We start from the raw sequence: 19,967 nt of genomic DNA on the forward strand, positions 1-19,967 counted from the left end.
GGCCTGGTCATCTCCACTACAAAGGCACATAAAGGCTGATCTATCGCTAATCTTGCTGCTCTTGACCCCATAATATTACGGGTACCACATCACCCGTCCGTTCCACTCTAGTTATTGCTTATTATCTACCACCTGCAGATTTGTCCACACAGTTTAGCATCTCCTGTCTTAAACCTCTACGGTAAAATGGCTGATGGTAAAGGTAGAGCCCCATGGTCCTATACTGAACATGGACAACTTACACTTTATGGACGAATTGTCAGTTTTACTATGAGACCTACAAATAAGCCTTGAAAGGGGCCTTAGTATTCATTGCATGTCTGAGTCTAGAAGAGTTCCAAGCTACCCTTAAATTCACTACCTTTAGATCATGCCTCCTTAGCAATGACAACGGTTGGGACCCTGCCCTTTCTTTCTTGTGGAAAACAACCAGCATTTCTTGATGCTACACTTTTCCTCCAAAAGCTTCTCCTCTTGTGTCTTTAGGTTTCATCAATAATCTTTGCATTCATTCTCCCTGCCACTATTGTACCCAGCTAACTTCACAGCTATGGCAAGTTGTTCGAGCAATTTCAAGGAATCATCTTTACCTGTTCCTTCATTGTACAATTCGATGATTTGGAGTTTCAAATTCGCATGTGGCAAAACTGAGAACCAGGTACTTCGGTCCTCCTGTTCTTGGAAGTGCCACGCAATAAAGGCTAACATGAAGGTCTGCTATTTTGGTTGTAGACCCACAAATTAACACTTTCTAAATTCTGTGGTGGACACTTCTTCCCAATGTCTGAGTTATTCAGCAGCCAAGCCACTCCGCGCATATCTGAAAATGATATTTGCTGTGCTCTGTATGAGGTTTGTTCACTCCGTGCTCTGGTGGGGGTGCAAGTTCATTAGTGCATTCTGGGGTAACCTCTTCAGGTTATGGTTTGGAATTTCGACAACTACTTGGACGAGGTTTTTGAGAAGAAAAACAATAATGTCCCAAAAAGCCCCACACTCCAATGCTTTAGGCTTCTTTCCCAGAATAGTTGGTCAAACGTTTTGCCCGATACAGAGGATCATGGGGGTAGGATTGAGGAACGAGACGGACCCCTTCTGCTCAAACACCCTTTAATGAGGTCCTTCCAGCACACCCACTTCCAACAACGGGCTCTCTTAGACTGAGAACTCTTTATGGAACATTTGTCAGAACTGTATTATGCAAGTTATTAATTTTGTTATCACATTTGCGGCCCGGAGCCCATGAAACGCCTAATTTATAAATGCCAGGAGGCTTTTAAAGCTGCTTTCAAAATTGTAGTTTCTGGGGTAGAACTAGTTATATATATGGGTAGACCCAATGGTACTGGGACCTGAGTGATAGACAGTACAGGAGAGAATGGTCCCAGCAAACAATACTTTGCCACAAGATATATAAAACATATATCATATATTTACAAACGACAATGCATAAATTGAATGATTGAACAGTGTTATTTGATCACAACGTCCTGTTCTCAAAAGCAAAGATTACAAAGTCAAATTCATGCACAAAGTATGACCCCCAAGTATATTGTAGGTTTACTTACACCTTCGAGGGGGCCTTCCTCAGGACTGTGATGGGGGAGTGGGCACCGTATGGGGCCCTACAGGGAGGGCTGGATGGGGAAAATGCGGGCATGTGGGCTCCAATAAACAGAGAGCGCGAAAACTGCACTACATGCCACAGTCAACAGCCGGCGCGTAGCGATTGAACACCGCCCGGCCCGGTTATTTTGCGATACGTTCCACATCACGAGGAGCGATTCTGTGCCCTTGCATGCTTAGAATTCTGAAGAAAGAGCAGATTTGTGCTGTAAAGTTCTTAGCTGATGTACATAGGCAGGACAACTTGACCAGTGTGGAAAGGACAAGTCTGATTTTATCCGATGAGTGTACAGTTTTCCCGCTCTCTGTTTAATGGAGCCCACGTGCCCACATTTTCCCCATCACAGCCCTCCCTGTAGGGCGCCATATGGTGCCCACTCCCCCATCACAATAAAAAATGTTCAGATAACTGGTGATATATGTTTCTGCTAGAAAGCAATCATTTGTCTGTTGGTCGATTTTTAAATGTAGATTAACTTTATTTTATGTGGATAGCTTAGTGGGTTACTGACTTTGTCACAGAGATTATTGTGTTACTTGCAGTTCAGAAGTTACTATCCAAACATAGGACAGTGACATATGGACTGTCATTTAAGAGCTGCATACAAACGACGCTTTCTTGTGTTGTGATATAGTTAGAACTTCCCCAGTCTTTCATTATTCCAATGTTGCTAAACAGAGTTTGTTTGAGCAGGTGTAAATGTGTATCAGTAAAGCCAACCCCCAATCACTGGAGTACTCTTTAAATCCTGAGTTTGTGCTTCTCCGGACTAAACCCTTGTAAAATATATTGCGAACCAGTATGGATGACGTGATTTCTACACCATGTAATCCTTATTGGCTTATGGGACATTCCCTGTAGACTGATTTATTGTCTCTGTATAATGGTTGCATGATGTAAAGTACTGTGATACCCTACAGTGATATGAGTAGCGCTATACAACAAATGAAATGCACATGAGAGAGGGGCAACGGAGAGATGAAGAGCACTGGTGGAGGGTGATAGTGAAGGAATCCGAGGAGGAGTTCATGGGTTGGGGGTGGAGCTACGGGGAGAGATGAGGGGCACTAGTGGAAGGTGGTAGTGAGGAAATCTAAGGAGGAGGTCATGAGGGGGCGGGGCTACATAGAGACGAAGGACACTGTTGGAGGGTGGCAGTAAAGACATCTATGGATAAAAAAGACTTTCACACCTCACTAAAGCCATCCCTGTCATGGCCTTTCTGTTCTCGTTTATTTAATTAACAGTTGGGTGATTAGGAAAACTATGGAGCATACTTTAAAGAGGTAGCCCGAGTAGTATCACTTGGCTGATACTCTCAACTTAGAAACCTCCTCTTCCCATCAAAGGGATATTACATGGAGAAAAAAAACACCTTTGAGAGTGATAAAATTTAGAAAGAGACTTGGAAAAGAGTATGTTTTCCTGGGCCCAGTAAGACTAAGGAGAGAAAAAGGAGGGCCCAGAAGCAGTCCTGGCTTGACATAAGCGACAATTCGGGCCTGCAGTGGCCCACCCGAATGTATCCTTGGCCCACCTAAATAAAACTTCCTGGAGCCGGGCCTGGTGCTGGGGCAGTCTGGATTGCAATCAAACCCAGGTTACAGAAGCCATCACTCTCCCACCTTCCTGCAGACGGGGTGCCAGCTTCTGCCTAATGGGCCACTCTCTCCTGCTTTTTACTAGGTTAGTGCCCTTTCATTTCCGTTGCTTTACAACAGTTTTAAGATCTTAGAGTTTCTCGTTCCTCAAATGGGTGTAATTTCTGATATTCAAATGTTTCTCTCATCTTCATCGCTTGCTTTCGTTCGCAAGAAAATGGCAACCATAGTTGTTAAAATGCCACTCATAATTACACTGAAATTATGAACATGTCACACATGGCAATCTGAAACCTTGAGTACTATGTTTCACATTTACAATGTCCGGCTGACAGATGCCTTCCTGCCTTTAAAACCCCTTCTGTCGCTCCTCACTTGCCTGTTGCTTGGGAACCCAGCTGCCTGATAGCGTCAAGCGACACAGTTCATGAATGTCATTTCCTGCCTTGATTTCATTTGTAATCCCTGCACGTAGGAGGTGGGTTGTTTACTTACTGAGCTCCTCGAGTGGTGATTTACACAGGATGATGTGGTTTAGAAATGGGGTGTTTTTTTCAGAGTGGAGGTGGGCCATCAATTTTACATGACTAAACTCATAGGTTTTGTGAAAAATAGAAGTGCCACACAAAGAACAAGTGTAGCAAATGATGTGTAGTAGGGTGTAATATGTAAGTAATTCTAGATGCGTTTCGGAGCACACTGTCACACATATATTACTACAGCATGACGTGGTAGCGCAGGGTCATGTAAAGACAGCACATTCCCCGTTATAATGGTCAGTAATATAGCTCAGATATACCGTTTTACGCAGGTTCGGCTTTAGCGCTGATGGCGCCCAGTGTGACAATCGTTTTTTTTGCCCCCCCATATGACCTCCTCCTCAGTTTCCCTCACTACCACCCTGCAAAGTACCCCTCATCGCTCCATAGCCTCTCTGTCAAATACATTTCACTTATTTTAAAGCGCTGGTAAAGGCTGGCTTTACTAATCCACTCAGCTATCAACACAAAATACAGATCTGTTCTTTGTAGCAGGGAGGCGGGCAACTAAAGCCAAATTTGGGGGGGGGTGGCTGAAAAATATCTGGGGGGGGGCTAATTCTTCCAACTATAGACAGAGCACCTTAAGAAGGGGTGAACACACAACAAGAGCCTCATTTACAAGTAAATGGTCTTTTAAAGTCCTGTTAAGTACTTGCTTTTGCAGCCCGGGCTGACACACACGACTGGGGGGGGGGGGGGGGGACTGAAGCCAGGCATACTAACCCCCTGCGCTACCATATGGTGAGTCAAAACTGCCACCAGACAAAACTCTGCACTCTTTCTCTAGCCGGAACATTAATCACACATTAATCACAACAATTACCATGCCATTTTTATTGCTGCCTGAAAGCTGGATGCAGAAGGAAATCTGCTTTTAAATCCTAGATACTTCTAAACACAGCGCCCCCCTCCCCGCCCCCCCCCCTCCTGAAGTCAGTCCCCCCGCCAGGTCAGGACCCGGTGCAACCACAGCGGTCACACTGCCCTAAAGTCAGTACTGGTTTTACTGATAAAATACGGTGCACAAATAATAATGTGTGGAAATAGTGTTTGAGCAAATATTAATCATTTACGAAACCACAAAGTAAAGTATTTTGATTTGTTTTGTACCTATTAAAGCCTTTGTTCACTTCAGAAATACAAAAACGTACTTTTTGTGTTTTCCTCGCTGCTGAGATATTTTGAAATATTTGTACTGTTCATTTATAGGTATTTACGTTCTGTTGTGTGTTAGAAAAAAATGGCAACCTATGATCTTTCCCTTCACAGCTGCAAAATAGTCACATTGTTCACTTTACAAAATCTTTCCACTTTGCAGTCCTAGAAACAAAAGTAAACACCAATCTCTATGTTGGTAGAATAAGCAGCACTTTGTTGAAAGACAGCGTGACACTTCACCTCTGTCTTTAACCCCTTCGCTGCGGCGGCTATTCCGCCGCAGAGCTAAAGGGGCGGGGCGGCCGCGGGGCGGCCGCATGCTGGTGACAGAACTGCTCCGTCACCAGCCGCGGTTGAGCTATGCTGGTGACGGAGCGGTTCCGTCATGACCCGCCCCGCTCATTAGAACGCCCGCGCAGGCGCGAAATTAGTGCCGCGCAGGCGCGGCGGCTGGGCCATGACGGAACCGCTCCGTCATCAGCACAGCCCAACTGTAGCTGATGACGGAGCGGTTCCGTCATCAGCAGGGGAGGGGTTAAATGTACAAAAATGTGACAAGATAAAATGTAAACACAAAATGAAAAGGCATCTTTATTGCTCTTTCAAAATCGAACTGCAGCATGGTTATTTGGGGGGTTTCAGCAACCAACCCTGCACGTCTATTTCCAGAACCCTCTGATCCTGGAATAGCAAAAAAATTCACAAAGAAGAAAGGGATGTTCCATAGTCCTGGGAAGCCACAATGACTACAAATGTGGTTAAAGGCTCTAATGGTTTCTGGTCATTGCTAGGAAAAAAGAACAAAAAACAGCTTCCATCTGTTGGATCCCAGTCCCAGTGTGGAAGGAATTTGTATCTGAATTACATTCTTTTCCCTCCAATTCTTATTTCAAGGAAATTGAGAATGATCAATATGATGACGAGATTACTTTCAGACATGTGAGCGAAGTTCATCAAAATACGGTGGGGTCTATACCATGTCAAGTGAGCTACATCAAAGCCAGGTGTCTCGTGGGGCACAATGGGCCCACATTTTAATAGGAAAGACGTGGAAATGTTCATAGACTCTCAATGCCCAGAAGTACGCATACATCATTCGTTTATTCTTTTTTACAGCATCAGCCCCCCAGTCTGAGACACCACAGCTGCCCTAGCTGAAAGGTTCCATCCAATGAAGAGAACAACATCAGTTCCCTTTATCCAGCCCTACATTTCTGACAATCACACTAATAGATATTCCTGAATGTCCCTATGTGTGATGCTGCCTCTTTGCATATTAAAATCAATTGTTACATAATTAAAGGGCTGGCCCCTTTAATTCCAACGTGGAACGGGTCTGAAAAGAAAATGTAGGGATCTAATTAACCTAGGCAATGTGTAATGACATTGCTTCATCACATGAAGGAATCTATACCGGTAGCTAACCTTGACTTCAATGGACATGCATCTACCTTCCGGCCAAAACCGAGGTGCAAACTTTCATTATATATATATCTAGATCATGCCCGATATATGTTAGGGGTGTGCAAAAATTGCATACTTATCTTTTGGGTAATAATGGAAATTTCTGCGAAATTATAACTATGTGAAAAGCAAGTCAGTCATTTAATGTTATATCTTATCGCCTATGCACACTGAAGTCAATTTATTATGCCAGGAAGCATTTCATACTTTAAAAACACCCACAAAAAACGTTATTGCCAAGAACAACAGCTGCGCGTATTCTGATTGTTTGGGCTGTACCCGCGCTATTGTGCTACAAATTTGTCATTACATTGTGTAATGGCGTAATGTGAGGAATTTTGCATAACACTTGTAATGCAAATTTCCCGAAATGATGCACTTCCCTAATAAATAGATGGGAATGATGGCTAAACAGACCCTTGAATCTTTTGCAGAAATGTCAGTTTTATCTAATGTTCATGGGTTTGAATTTTAGTAGGTCCATTCAGCCTTTCATCCTTCTAAGAGTGATATAATGTGAATCATTTAGTTGTTATTCTGCACCATAGTGCCCCCGGAGGGAAATTGTGCTTGACAAATACATGTTATGATAATTCCCATTCATACCCACCATACAATACAACAGAAATCAAGGAAAGGAAAGAACGCTTTAATAGGCTACCCAGTCTTTTGCAGTCTGTCTTTACATATGGAGCTATTTGAATTAGTATCATTGGGATGTATTCTGCTTTCTGGGGCACGAGTGCAGTTTTCCGTTTCTGATCATGTTTTATTTTTATAAGTGCTCTGAAGAGGCCTAATGATTTTCTAAGTGCTATAAACACATACATTATTTTGGCACATGTGGAAACGTGAAAATAACGTCTAAAAGTAAATGTACCTATTGTGAAGTCACACACATTTCCCCACATATTATGGGGCAGCTCATCGTTCAAGTGACACGAGGTGACCAGATCCTAAATCAAAATGGAGGTAGACTTGATAGTTATGCTGAAAAAAGATCTGCTTTCTGTAAGTATAAGGCATGTGTGTTTTTTGACGTGAGACTGCTAACTTTCTGATAAGTGCCAACGATGGGTTTCAGTTGGAACTAAACATGCATCTCTCCTCCAGTCATGGACAATGCTCATGCACCTATGGCCATGTTCAAGTTCTATCAGAGAAGAAGGCAGCGTTTAGCAATAGGGAAAAGAGCCTGGAGGTGAATGGGGTTTATGTTGACTTCCTGAACGGTCCCAGCCCTCTTCAGCTCATAATGTAGATGGACGGCATCACCTTCAGTCTCCAGGAGACAAGAAAGGTTTAACAAGCCCACTTGCATGCACTATTGTTGGGGCCCTGGTGTTCACCAACCCCTGGCACCTTTCCACCCAACTCTGACAAAGTTGTAGTATGAAACTAATCAGAGATAGGCTGAGAGACTAGAACACGCTGAACCAGGTTAAAAAACAGTTGTAAGCAACATTACACCTACGCATTGAGAAGATCAAGTACTGTGTACCTATTTCACCACACACGTAGGCCAAGGGCAGGGAAATTAATGATTGTACAAATTTCCTTTAATGTGCCTAGTGTGTTCTGTAACCCTCCTAGTGCAGATTCTGAATTGCAGACACTCTGTTTGCTTAGGGCTATAAAATGTGTCCATTTTGAAAACATTGAGCTTTATTTCTTTACATAGACAACATGTTTCATGTAAACTTTTATCTTCATTCAACTGCCAAGCAAAAGCAGGGGATTTTAGTCTTTAATTCACTTTGCTACCAGTGCTGCACCAGTGTCATTCTGTTTGGACTTTGGAACCGCAGAAAAAAGACTCTGAGTGGTTATACCATCCTCTAGGCAACACATAAGAATACAGATATATTTTAATATGTGACACCTCTGCATGCTGACTACTCATGAGCATAGGTTTAACCTTACGCGTCCAGAGGTAGGCCTGGGCATGAAATTCCGCTCCGCTTGCGGAGTTTGCAGAGTTGTTCCCACTCTGCGCTCCATGTAGAGCACAGTGTTTCGAAAAAACGCTGTGTAGCTGCATGGAGCTTTTCCTCTCTCGTGGCTCACCAACGTTAAGTTGGCGAGTGCAAGCGAGGAAAATCTTACTCCAGACCACCTCCCGGTGATATTTCCCCAACACGAGCGGACGCAGATGGTCGCTATCGCTCACGTTGAGAAACCTTCCGCTTGCATTGAGACAGCTGCTGCTCGAGTAGAACATTTACGCGAGTGGCAAAAAGAAGCAGCACTTGGTGCTGTTTGTGCTGATTTAACAGCATGGGACAAACACCTGGTGCTAAAAATCAGCGCGAGCAGTGCACGGTGTCGCACTCCGTCACTTGCAGAACTCTGCATATTACGCCCAGGCCTATAAAGGGGGCAGGTGGAAATGTATTTGTTTATAGTGCAACACAGATTAGAAGCAAAGAGCAGGTGAGCACTATATGTAATAAGATACCGCACTACTGCTCTCTTCCCCAGTAGTGGCGCTCCTTCAGGCCGCCTATCAACGGTCTCAAACCTTACTCTAAAGACTAAAGATGCATATGATGTCTAGTGTAGGTTTTATATTGAAAGGGTTCCCTTCTAATACAAAATATTGTGCTTATATATCCTTTTAAACATTTCCCACATTGCATGTGTGCTGTAGAGTTCAACACAAATGCAATGGGTCAAAAGTTAGGAGATAAATGAACAATTCTACTCACTAGTGCCTGCCTCAAGGAGCTGCTATATTTTGTGTGCAAAGTCCGGTCTAACATTATTAGTAGAAAGCGCTTGCCGCAACAAGCATTGGCATAGCCAATAGGTCTCGCCTTTGGGACCTTATAAGTATTTAGTTATGCAGCACAATATCCTTACTGCAACAACATTAACTGTTGCATGGCTAAACACATATAAGATCCCAAAGGCGAGACCTGTTGTTATGGAAAATGGTGGTAGTGGCCCACTCTTAAGAAAACGTCGGACTCACTCATTCTTAGTGAATATCAGCCTATTTCCCACTAGCCTTCCCTGGTTAAAATCCTTACTGCATATTTATTTTCACATGAGATATGGTTGACGTAATTTCTTCTGATAATGGCATTTGTTTGGTAATCGGTATATTGCCCTGTTAATGTTGATCAATAACGTTGCAGCATTGATGACTTGTCACAATTGACATATGTAATAGAATTGATTACTTAAAGTATATAATTATAATAATTTGTATTACAGCTGTTTGACAATTCAGGTATTATTACCATAAAAAACGAAAGGGTTGTAAACTATGTTTGTTGTATTAATTTTGTTTTAATAATTTGCATTACAGCTGTTTGACAAATGAGTTATTAACAATACAATTGCCATATTAATTGAAATGAAATTATAATTGTCTGAGCAGCGTAACATGTATGATTTAATTTCCGATGTAGTTTTTCGTGTCTACAAGTCACATGGCACTGTATATATGTCTCTAAAAAGGTGCCACCAGTGTCTAAACAACACCATTTGTATTGGCTGAAACGCGTCGTGGCAGACTGGGTTGTTTACTAAAGAATAATTGTAGTGAGCGACAAACTGGAGTCTGTGCCTGGTCTTCTGGGCTTAATTTAAATATATATTTATTCATCCCTAGGCCTTTAGATCAAACCAGCGGATTGAACAAGAATCTAGTATAAGTGAATTGGAGAATCCTAAAAGCCCTGTCCATTTGTTTTTAATCGTGCACTAGGGCATTACAATAAATGTATGGGGTGCAATGAAAGGACTACACAGTTTGAATGAACAGACCCCCAATTAAGTGACAAAGTTATCAGAGATTCGACTTACGAATTACATTAACAGGAAACTGAAAGGGACATTAATTGTCTTTAATTCCTAAGCATTCTAATCCTGTCTACCTGGAAAACTGTGTGAGTCGAGCTTCCCAGCAATACTACCGGGAATATTAGGAGGCATTTTTTGGAATTGCCATTTGCCTAGGGTACATTACCAATAGTACAAATCTGCCTTCAGGAAATGTGGTCTAATCTGCAAAAGCACATTTTTATGCTTTTATTGTTTTTCTATTTTTTATAACAACCAAAATCCCAGTGGAGACATTTCTTCTCCCCTTGGAGAAACTTCTGATTCCTGTCTTGACCGAGAAGAGAATTTACTGCAGCCAAAGGCCAGCACATTTCAGCCCATTTCAAGGGTGAGAAAGTGTCGGGGAACAGTTTATGAACGCCCACAAACTCACATGTCTGAATGTACTGATAAACTCTCAAGGAAAATCAGCCATTGGTCCTCCCACTTCCCACTCCTGGCATGGGGTTTGCTGATACCCGATTGGGCTCAGATGTGGCATACAATTAAGCCGTAGTGGAGGCATATCTGCATACCAGGCATACATCCGTGGCTAGCAGAACAGGCATAATGGCACAATTGTCACCTTTAAAACATATGTTTACAGAAAAAATGTCTATGTATCGAGAACTGCTTCTCGCAGTGAAACTGGAATCAGTTAGGCAAGTTGCACAACAAAAGTCGAGGGTGTGACTTGGACCCACGAGGCTCTCCAGCAGCCTCCTCTTCAAACCTCAGATTTGTGTTCCTCTCTTGAGACCCTATTGAATAAACAATAGACGGATACTCCGAGATTGCGGGGACATAGAAGCAGATCGTTTATCTGCACCAATAAAAGCACTTCTACGATTTGGAATCATGGGCATTACTAGTGTACATGGGAGGCAGCGCTAGGGGCAGATTTGCAGGCGCTACTTGTGGGAATGCCATGTGACATATTTCTTGGATTCCATTTCTCCAGTGTGGTATTATTCTGCATGGCGTAGACTGGGGGAAATGGCACCCGGTGACATTTATTTTCTTTTCCTCCATTGAGAACCTCCTTCTCCTAAATCTCCCCTAAGTTTGAAAGTCAGATGTTACCCTTCCTGTTCTAGAAAGAGAGTTACTCCAGCCGTTTTATGGAGAACATCTCCAACCATTTTAGGATTAGAGTTCGTGAGTGCCCACAAATGTAAACATTTCTGAGTGTTCATAATCTTAAAAAGCTAACCACGAATTTTTGTATCCACTTCCCACGCACTGATGGTGAATTACTGCATGAGCATTTCTTCACATTTGTGGCACAGAAATACAGTGTGGTAAAGCCATTTTCGCCTGCCTGGATTCCTTTTAATTTCCTAGCAGGCGTAATTTAAAGTATTACCAACTGTAAACATATATTTAAGGCTGAAAGTGAATTTTCCCAACAATCTGCAATATTCTGCGAGTTTGGGTTGTGGTACGTATAGCAAACTAAGCAGGCAAGCACAGCCATACAAATTGAAAAACCAGCCTAACAAGATGAGTTACAGAAATGACCTGTCCATGGAAAACTACAAACAGGAATATTTAAAGGGAAAGTCTCATTGAAGCCCCAGCCATAGATGGAGATGAGCTGTGAAGATGAGCGAGTCAAAGAAGCAATGGCTATCCATATAAGAGAAGCTCGTAGAACAGTGATTAGTATAAACAAAGCGGAAGTTGCGATTTAAACGCAACATAGTTTCTAACATTTGAAGCACAGACAAGCAAGAAAAGCAGTGATGAACAAAGAGTCACTTCCCTGGTGGCATTGGAGCTTTTTGAGGAGTGATGTATTCCATGGCAGAGTACAGTCCGGCGGGCTCAAGTCACTTCTAAACACCAAACACTGTAAATGTGCCCGGGTGACTTGCCACACTCCTTGTGTGGTAGTTGTGGCAACACTTTAAATTGAATGAAATTACACCTTGCTTAAACAAGCGGTCTTCAAAAAGGAGACAGCGGAGCCAGCCGCGGCCCGTGGAGGGAGTTGCGGTGGGGCAGAAAGGCAGGGAGGGTGGGGAGGGGAGGGGTAGGGTGGGGAGTGCTAAAAAACGGAATATGGATAATTGGAGGTAAGTAAACAATGTAATTAATAAAACGAATCTCGTAGCGCGCGCTGCATCGCATTTTGCGTTGCAGGGCGCTCTACGAAATTTGTTTTGTTTATCAAATTGTTTAATTACCTCCAATTATCAATATTTCCGTTTTTAGCACCCCCCACCCCGCCCCTCCCCCGCCCCGCCTTTCTGCCCCACCGAACTCCCTCCACGGGCCGCGGCCGAGCGGAGCAAGTGGGCGAGTAAAGAGAGGCGGAGCAAGTGGGCGAGGAGAGAGGGAAATGAGATAGGGAGCAGGAGGTGAACCCGCAAGAGGTGCACGCGCGCGCGCAAGCTTACTTTGAACAAAAGTGAAAGCGCAAGGATGTAGACCCGGGAGAGGTCTGCTCTTTTTCAAAGCACGCACTCGTGCTTGTGACATGCCGTTGCGCACTCCCGCAAGCTGTATGCCGCCACAAGCACGAGCATGTGCTTGGAAAAAGAGCTGCACGACGGCTAAAGATCTCCTATGCAGTTCAGGTGAGCCCTAAAAAACAATGGTGGCAGTGGTGAATCGCCCATCTTACACCCACGGAGCGCCACCTAGTCCAAAGTAACACAAAGTAATGCACAACGCTATTTGATTACTTTTTAGGGCTACTTTCCAGCAAATAGAGTATCAACAATTTTTACTAGTTTGCTTCTCTTTTTGTGAATTTGCACCAGCACATAGTGCTGCTAAATCTGGCCCAAGATGCTTTGTGAATCAGGTTTTTATGTGGACTTTTGAAATATTACTGTATTCATAATATGTGGTTACAATCTAACATTTCTTTCTATATTGACTGTTCAGTCATGGTGGGGTTGTACATTCTTCCCGATATACAAAAAGGGTTGTGCAAAACTGCTGGCTCATACAATATTTATTCATTTAACAGTCTTATATTGAACTCCTGCCCCCAAAAAATAGTAGAGTGAATAGTTGAGTGTTTTTCATTGAATTTCGTATTTCATACTGTTACAGTACAACAGGGAACATAAATATTAATCTAATAATAATTCCATAGGAGAGGTGGAGAGTGATAAATACAGAGCTAGAAAATTGATTGGACTGCAATGATTTGCAGTCATTAGTAGTCGATCAATCAATTAGTTCCTCGCTTACCTCCATCATCAAGCTGTGTGCTAGAACGAAAAATATGAAATTTCAATATTCTCGGTATTAATAATAATTATTTTCTATGATTAAAGGTTCATCTTCAGGTAGGGTTATCGAGCTTACTGAGAATTTCTTATTGACAAAGTGAGAGAATATGCTTGTTTGTGTTTTAAATTCACATCAATACATTTTTCTCACACCTTGTGGAAAAAATACCAATTCTAGCAAGACTGTGACATTACTCTTACTCCTTATAACCGAACACTTGGTGTCCTTGAAAGTTGGAACTTGGGGTAAGTAATATCTTTGCTACGGTCATTAGAGGCTTAGCTATGAAGGGCCCATCCCAAAAGAATCAAGGTAACATAGTGAAACTTATGCCCGCAGTTGCTGGGCCTTCTCCCAGGTACCTCAGTTAAATCTCTTAGGAGAGACCTAGGTCCTTTTCCTACTAAATATGTGCTCATAGAGAACTTCAAAGTGCACGCCTGTTCTTAAGATAATAAAAAATAAAAAACATCTTTGCTTCAGCTCCTTATTTTGCCTTAGGTAAAGCGGTGTTGGACTTTAAAGTTCAACGCTTTACCTACTGTTGAGCAGACTGGAGTGGGAATAGTAAATTACACTTTTGCAAAGCCCAGCGCTTTCCCGAAGGCAGGTCGTTGTAAGGCCTTGCGTGGTAAAGGAATGCGTGGTTAAGACGCAGTCATTGTTTCGACCGTGTTGTGAATGAATGTGTGGTTCAGGCATGCATGGTTGTGCCTTACAACCTCAGGGAAGTGATGAGGGACATCAGAAGAGTTCTGCATGTGCTTTTCTTGGAGTAGCAGGGTTGCTTAATGCCACGTTTGAGGGATGTGGTATCACTGTTCAAATTTATCAATTGAAGGTGTGATTAACTGCTGAGAAGGAATGTTGATATCTCATGTGGGATCTATAATGTCCCTCTTTTAGGAGCGGCAGAGAAGTGAATGACGTGAAACTGAAGGTGGCTGTGGATGAAGGGCGTATCTGGATAAACCTACAACCGCTTACTGACCATCTTGGTGTAACGTCTTGTACACATTCACAATGGGCTTCTTGACAATCTATAACAGAAGTGTATTGTTTCCCAACTCAGTGGCATTCACTTTATTTAGTGATTGTGAATTCTGAAATATCAGAAGGCCCTGCAGCAAATGTTTTCAGTGCTTTGCATGGGTTCTGCGAGGTCACTAGTGCAATAATACGCTGTATGGCTAGGCTATGGTACACTTGCAGAAGTTTTTAAGAGTGCCATAGCATCATGTAGCATATAGAAGGACATTCACTAAATAAGGGCAGAAGAGGCACTGCCTCTGGTACTTCAGCTGTGTCGCCAACTTGCACAATCTAGAACTACCTGCCATGTCGCCCACTATGGGGTTGGCACTTTGGGGAAATAAAAAACATTGAGCTTTGAGGTCCAACGCGATGACAAAAAAAGAGCAATTCCTTTGACTTCCACTAGCGGGTGCTCCATGGAGTGGTTTTCCTGATGGTGGATCCAGTGGTAGCGCCACCATCAGGAAAATCACACACCTCATATTCTATATGAAGGAGAAGGTGCGAAAGGTTTGGGAGGCATAACTGCTGATTTCCAGCAAACATCTGATTGCCACCAGCCTCTAAATGAGGCGCAAGTCTCGACTTCTTTCTTCAGGGGCTCATAGTATCTTATTCCAGATCTCATGGTACCATCTCCAAACCCCTGCAAAGCCATACAAAATTACCATCAAATGTAAAGATAGCAAAAGTGTATGGCTTTGAGCAACTACGTTTATCTGTGACTCCCACGTCAATAACGGAGACCCAGGCTTCTTCTATATCGGTCTTCTAAGGAATGGACTTTAGGGGGCCCATTTCCGAAAGAGGACAGGGGAGAGGAAAAACCCCAGCTGTCTTTGGACCCACCTCGCTCCCTGCAAAGCTGCAACACGTACATCTACGTAGTTTGTTTTGCACGGTGTGCCTTATACAGGGGAGTAATGTTTAGGATTATGGGTACTGCGCGGTAATGCCCACCTGGCCTTTTGAACACAAAAAAACAGACCAAAAAAAGAATTCCCGACCTGGAAGCGCGCCAGCATTGCATCACCAGAACCGCACGAAACACAAATCAAACAAGCCCACTAAGGGTCCTGTGTCCCAGATACAAAGCTGGCGCTGTGAGAAGCAGCCCGCAGGTCGGGCACGGAGGAGCGCAATGGCGGACAGGCCCTCGGGAGTGGGGGGCACCACAGACATAGGGCTGAAGAGATGAGTCAGCGGTAAACTGGCTGACAAATCCAGCGACGGCTCCTGTTCTGTACCACGGCGAGCCTGGTGACTGCCCACAGAAAGGACGAGAATGTGCCCTGCTGGCACCCGCGAGGGCCGCGCTCGGCACCCCCTGGAGCCTGTCAGCTGTGCGCCTCCACTAATGTGGCTGGGGGCTTCTCCGCGCTGCACACAATGGGGCGCCCTACTGTTCGACGCACCGTACACAGCGTGCATGGAGAGGTTCTTTGAAGAGAAAGATCCTGGCGCAACAAGCCAGGAAACTAGAAAAGTAACTCTATGGAAAGAAGGGGCAGCGAAAGGACGCCCGTGGTGCGTGTTCGAATGACCGTGCATTTCATACATATCCTCTTCATTTCCCTCTCTCCCAGTGCGATGAGTAGGGCCGGCCCGGGACAGAAAATAAAGCCCCGGGCACCAAATTCAAAGTGTTTGCAGGACTCATGAGCTGGGAGGAGCCCACAATCGAGTACCAAACTCAGATAATAACCCTAAACCCACCCGCAAGGAGAGTTCCTAGTCGTTCCCAGTCACAGAGGATTTCCTTGGTACAGAAGAGCAGCTGCCTTCTAGGCAGCAATCATTTTGGAAGCATAATATTCGTGCACGTGTTGGTGTGTCTGAGAGGTGAAACCTGCCTGCATTTTATTTCAAAATCTGCATCGCAGCTCAATGGCTATTATTTACATTTGGGAGAGTTCATCAGACTGGCAGTAACTGACAATTTGAAGTCTGAAGAATGGGTTTCATACGGCATTCCTCTAGCAGTTGGAAACGTTTGAATATTGTCTAATTTCTAAGAAATGCACTTATGTTTCATTCAGTGATAAATAAGAAGCATCTCCTTACCCACTCTCATGTCATGAGCAATCACTAAAAACAAGAGTTTCAGAATGCCATTTTGTATGATGAGGCCTGCTTGGTTTGGAAAACATGTAGAAAAATCATTCACTAGACGGATACTTTAATAATGAACTGTGGGGCATGTAGTACACATAGGAAACATACATTTGACTACTTTAATTTAAGTGCCCACCCAACCACCATATTCCCACTCACTTGTCCACTTGTCCCCCTTCAAAATATATAAATATACACAGTATTTCAATTCAGCAGATCTGCATTTCCACTCAGCTCATCCAGTGTTCCACTCACCCCTCCACAAATCCAGGCATAGTTCCATATTTCTACTCATTCCATCCATATCTCAGGCAAACCCTTCTATATCAATGCATCCCTCTGCTCTTCCACTCACAACTCAATATGTTCATTCACAGCTCCATGATTTCACTCATTACAGTACATCCCATAACTACACTCACTGCACTGCACATTGCTGTCCATGTGTGTGCTAACCACTCAATGTATTGACATTTATCTGTCCGATAACTCCGCTCTAGTCACTGACACCAGCACTCACTCTAATGCCACTAACTTAATCCATCTCATTTACTCTATCTCTACTTAATCCTCAGTTATCAACTGTGTCTCCATTCACCTTATTCATATCTCCATGAATCACATCAGCATCTCGCCTAATCCTCACTGCATACGTTGACTCTCCTAGGTCCCAATTCACCCACAACCCATCCCATGGGTGTTCCAGCCTAACAATAACAGCTGCATAATACCATTCACCTCATCTGAGTGTCTGTTTGTTTCATCTACGTCTTCATTCATCAGTTAGTGCATCCATTCAACTCATCCTCATAGTCACCCACCTGCCCGCATCTCGACTCACCTACCCAACATCTCAAGATCCATATTTTCACCCTCTTTGTTCATAGATCCATTCACCTTATTCAAATCTCCCCTTAGCCCAGTACTGACTCGGCCCCATATCTCCAGTCACCCCCTCCATTTACCATCCTCTAATTGTGTAGATAGCACTCCACCTGAGTCCATGCCCGATAGCTTGATTACACCCAGAAACACCAGGTGTGCTGGAACCAGGGCCGAGTTCCACCAGCCAAAATCACGTGAAACTCAAGATCGCTAATTTCCCAGTAAGGGGAGTAACGTGTAAATAGGCATGTTAAGTCTGACCTGCGTGTTATTCCGTGGTACTGTGTCATTATCTCATAATGTTATAGCAATGGCGCTGCGGTACAACACAGTGCCAGTAATTCTGGGTGTGGGGTCTTCTCTCCAAAGCTATCGTGCCACTTGCGATCTTCCTTTCTATCTCCCTATACTCACATGTATCATCCTTCCCTTCATTGCCTTTTACCCTATTTTCTCCCACCCTTGCACTGCTCCTCAACACCTCAATATCTGTCCTTGCCTTTTCCATATCACCAATCATGCCAAGCAGATCTCCGTTCACCTCAACCGTATATCTATTTATCTAATGGCAACCTCCACCACAGACCCTTTTCGCAGCACAGATCACCCCTCTGCCTCTCCACTAGGCTGCCATCCTTTCACACAACTCCCCACATCTTGACTCACTTCCTATGGTAACACTCACCCCCCTGATCAGTGCTTGCTCTCCGTCTCTCTGCTAGCCTTCTCCGTAACATTAACCCGGCTCTCAGTATCGCCTGTCGCCTCAGACTACCTCTTCCAGGCTCCAGCCCACATCTCCTCTCAAGCCTCCTTAGTTCTGCAGATTCCACTGCATCCCATATGCGATGAGCTATCTTCACAAAACGAGTGCGCATCTTCCACTCACACATTCTGCATCTCCTGCCAGCCACATACTTCATCACCTCCCAATACAGCTCACCACACACATCTCCACTTACCCACCCTATCTTCAGACCTTGCCTCACCCTGCTTCTCTCTGGTCTTCATGTGCTCACATTTCTTCCAGCCAACGGAGAAGCACTCACTTTTACACCTCTCTTCAAACCTCTACCACGCGTCTTCACCAACTCGCTCTCCAGTATTTCTCTCACTGCCCAGGATCACAGATCACCCTTCACTCATGCCTGTCTCCACTCACTGACCTCATCGGTATCAATACTTCCCTTCACTGTCTCCATCCAACTCACACCTCACCTCTCAAGGGCACCACTCAATCTCCTTATCTCCAACCACAAATCCATACTTCACTGAACACTATACATAAAATACTCTCGCATCTCCTCGCATTTCAGCGCATCTGCACTCATCTTTCCCGCATCTCCACTCACATGCAGACCCCCACGGAAGCCTCAGATTTCAACTTCCCTCTAAATAACTTCACGCTCCCCTGCACTCACCCTGCTCACCATTCGCTATCGAGTCACCCCTTTGTATCAAATCTAACTTCTCTGTATGTCACCTGAATCAACAAGTATCAACAGTTGTTCTTCGTATATACTCATTTCATCCTCATGATCACTCACTTCACTCATTTCATCCGAATTAACTCTAGTCGCACTAATCATAGTTCCATTGCCATCACTCACATTTCCACTCACCCCCTCCATACCCCCGCTCTCTCCTACCTGCCACCGCTCGCTTTCCGCGCATCTCACCCATACCTCATCTCGACGTCCATGATTTCCTTTCCTCCTTCACATTTGCATGCACCCTCAATACAATATCTAGTCTCCCCTTTCCTCCATTCACGCTTTCCATAGCTGCACAGCTTCGCTCTCCCGCCATACTCCCCTCAATCACTCCTTAGCACCAGTTCAGCCCCCCGCTTCTTTGCATATCTGCCCCTTACCCTCGCCGCCTGCCCACACCCTCCGCCCCCTCCCCCGGGTCCTCACATATGAGGGAAGGTGTTGCTCACCTGTTGCTGGTCAGGCTGTGCCTGCGCGAGGGCAGACAGCAGCACGGGCAGTAGGCACAGAGCCCTGGCTCTCCCTGCCGCCATCATGGTGATGGTCGGGGGGTGCCGCGCCGGTGCTTCTTCCCTGCTGGCGGTGACAGTCCCTCCCTCTCACTAGCCTCGGGCTCTGCCTCTCCAGCTCCCGCAGCGGATGCCTCGTTCGCTCTGACACCTTCCAGCTCAGTGACAGGGAAATAACAGGGGAGACGCAGCCAATCAGAGGCGGGCAGGAATTTGAGGAATGATGTCAACTTAACCCACCAGCTCCTGGTCTAAAACAGTCCTAGTTGTGTAAGTTATCGCGCTAGGGTCAGGGTTCAAGGACAAGCGTGACAGAGTGTGCCGAAGAGGACACGCTGTGTCACTTATTGACCTGTGTGGAGCCCTGAGTCCTGTGCCCGAGTCACTGTTAGTGATAGCAGTGGTGGCCGGCAGTCCGGGCTATGTCAGTACTCCATTAACAGAATGTGTCACTGGTG

The 19,967-nt window shown here is 44.5% G+C and overlaps 1 protein-coding gene across 1 annotated transcript in view; it reads right to left on the minus strand.

Moving 5' to 3' along the window:
- GPX3 (glutathione peroxidase 3) overlaps positions 1-19,655 on the minus strand; it is a 46,892-nt gene extending 27,237 nt beyond the window's left edge. The window contains exon 1 of the mRNA XM_086931289.1: positions 19,450-19,655. Within this exon, the coding sequence (XP_086787415.1) occupies positions 19,450-19,536 (87 nt within the window). The 5' untranslated portion in view covers positions 19,537-19,655. The remainder of the gene's footprint in view (positions 1-19,449) is intronic.
- Between the last annotated feature and the right edge of the window lie 312 nt (positions 19,656-19,967).

This window comes from Lissotriton vulgaris, chromosome 7 (assembly GCF_964263255.1).
Source record: "Lissotriton vulgaris chromosome 7, aLisVul1.2, whole genome shotgun sequence".
NCBI lineage: Eukaryota > Metazoa > Chordata > Amphibia > Caudata > Salamandridae > Lissotriton > Lissotriton vulgaris.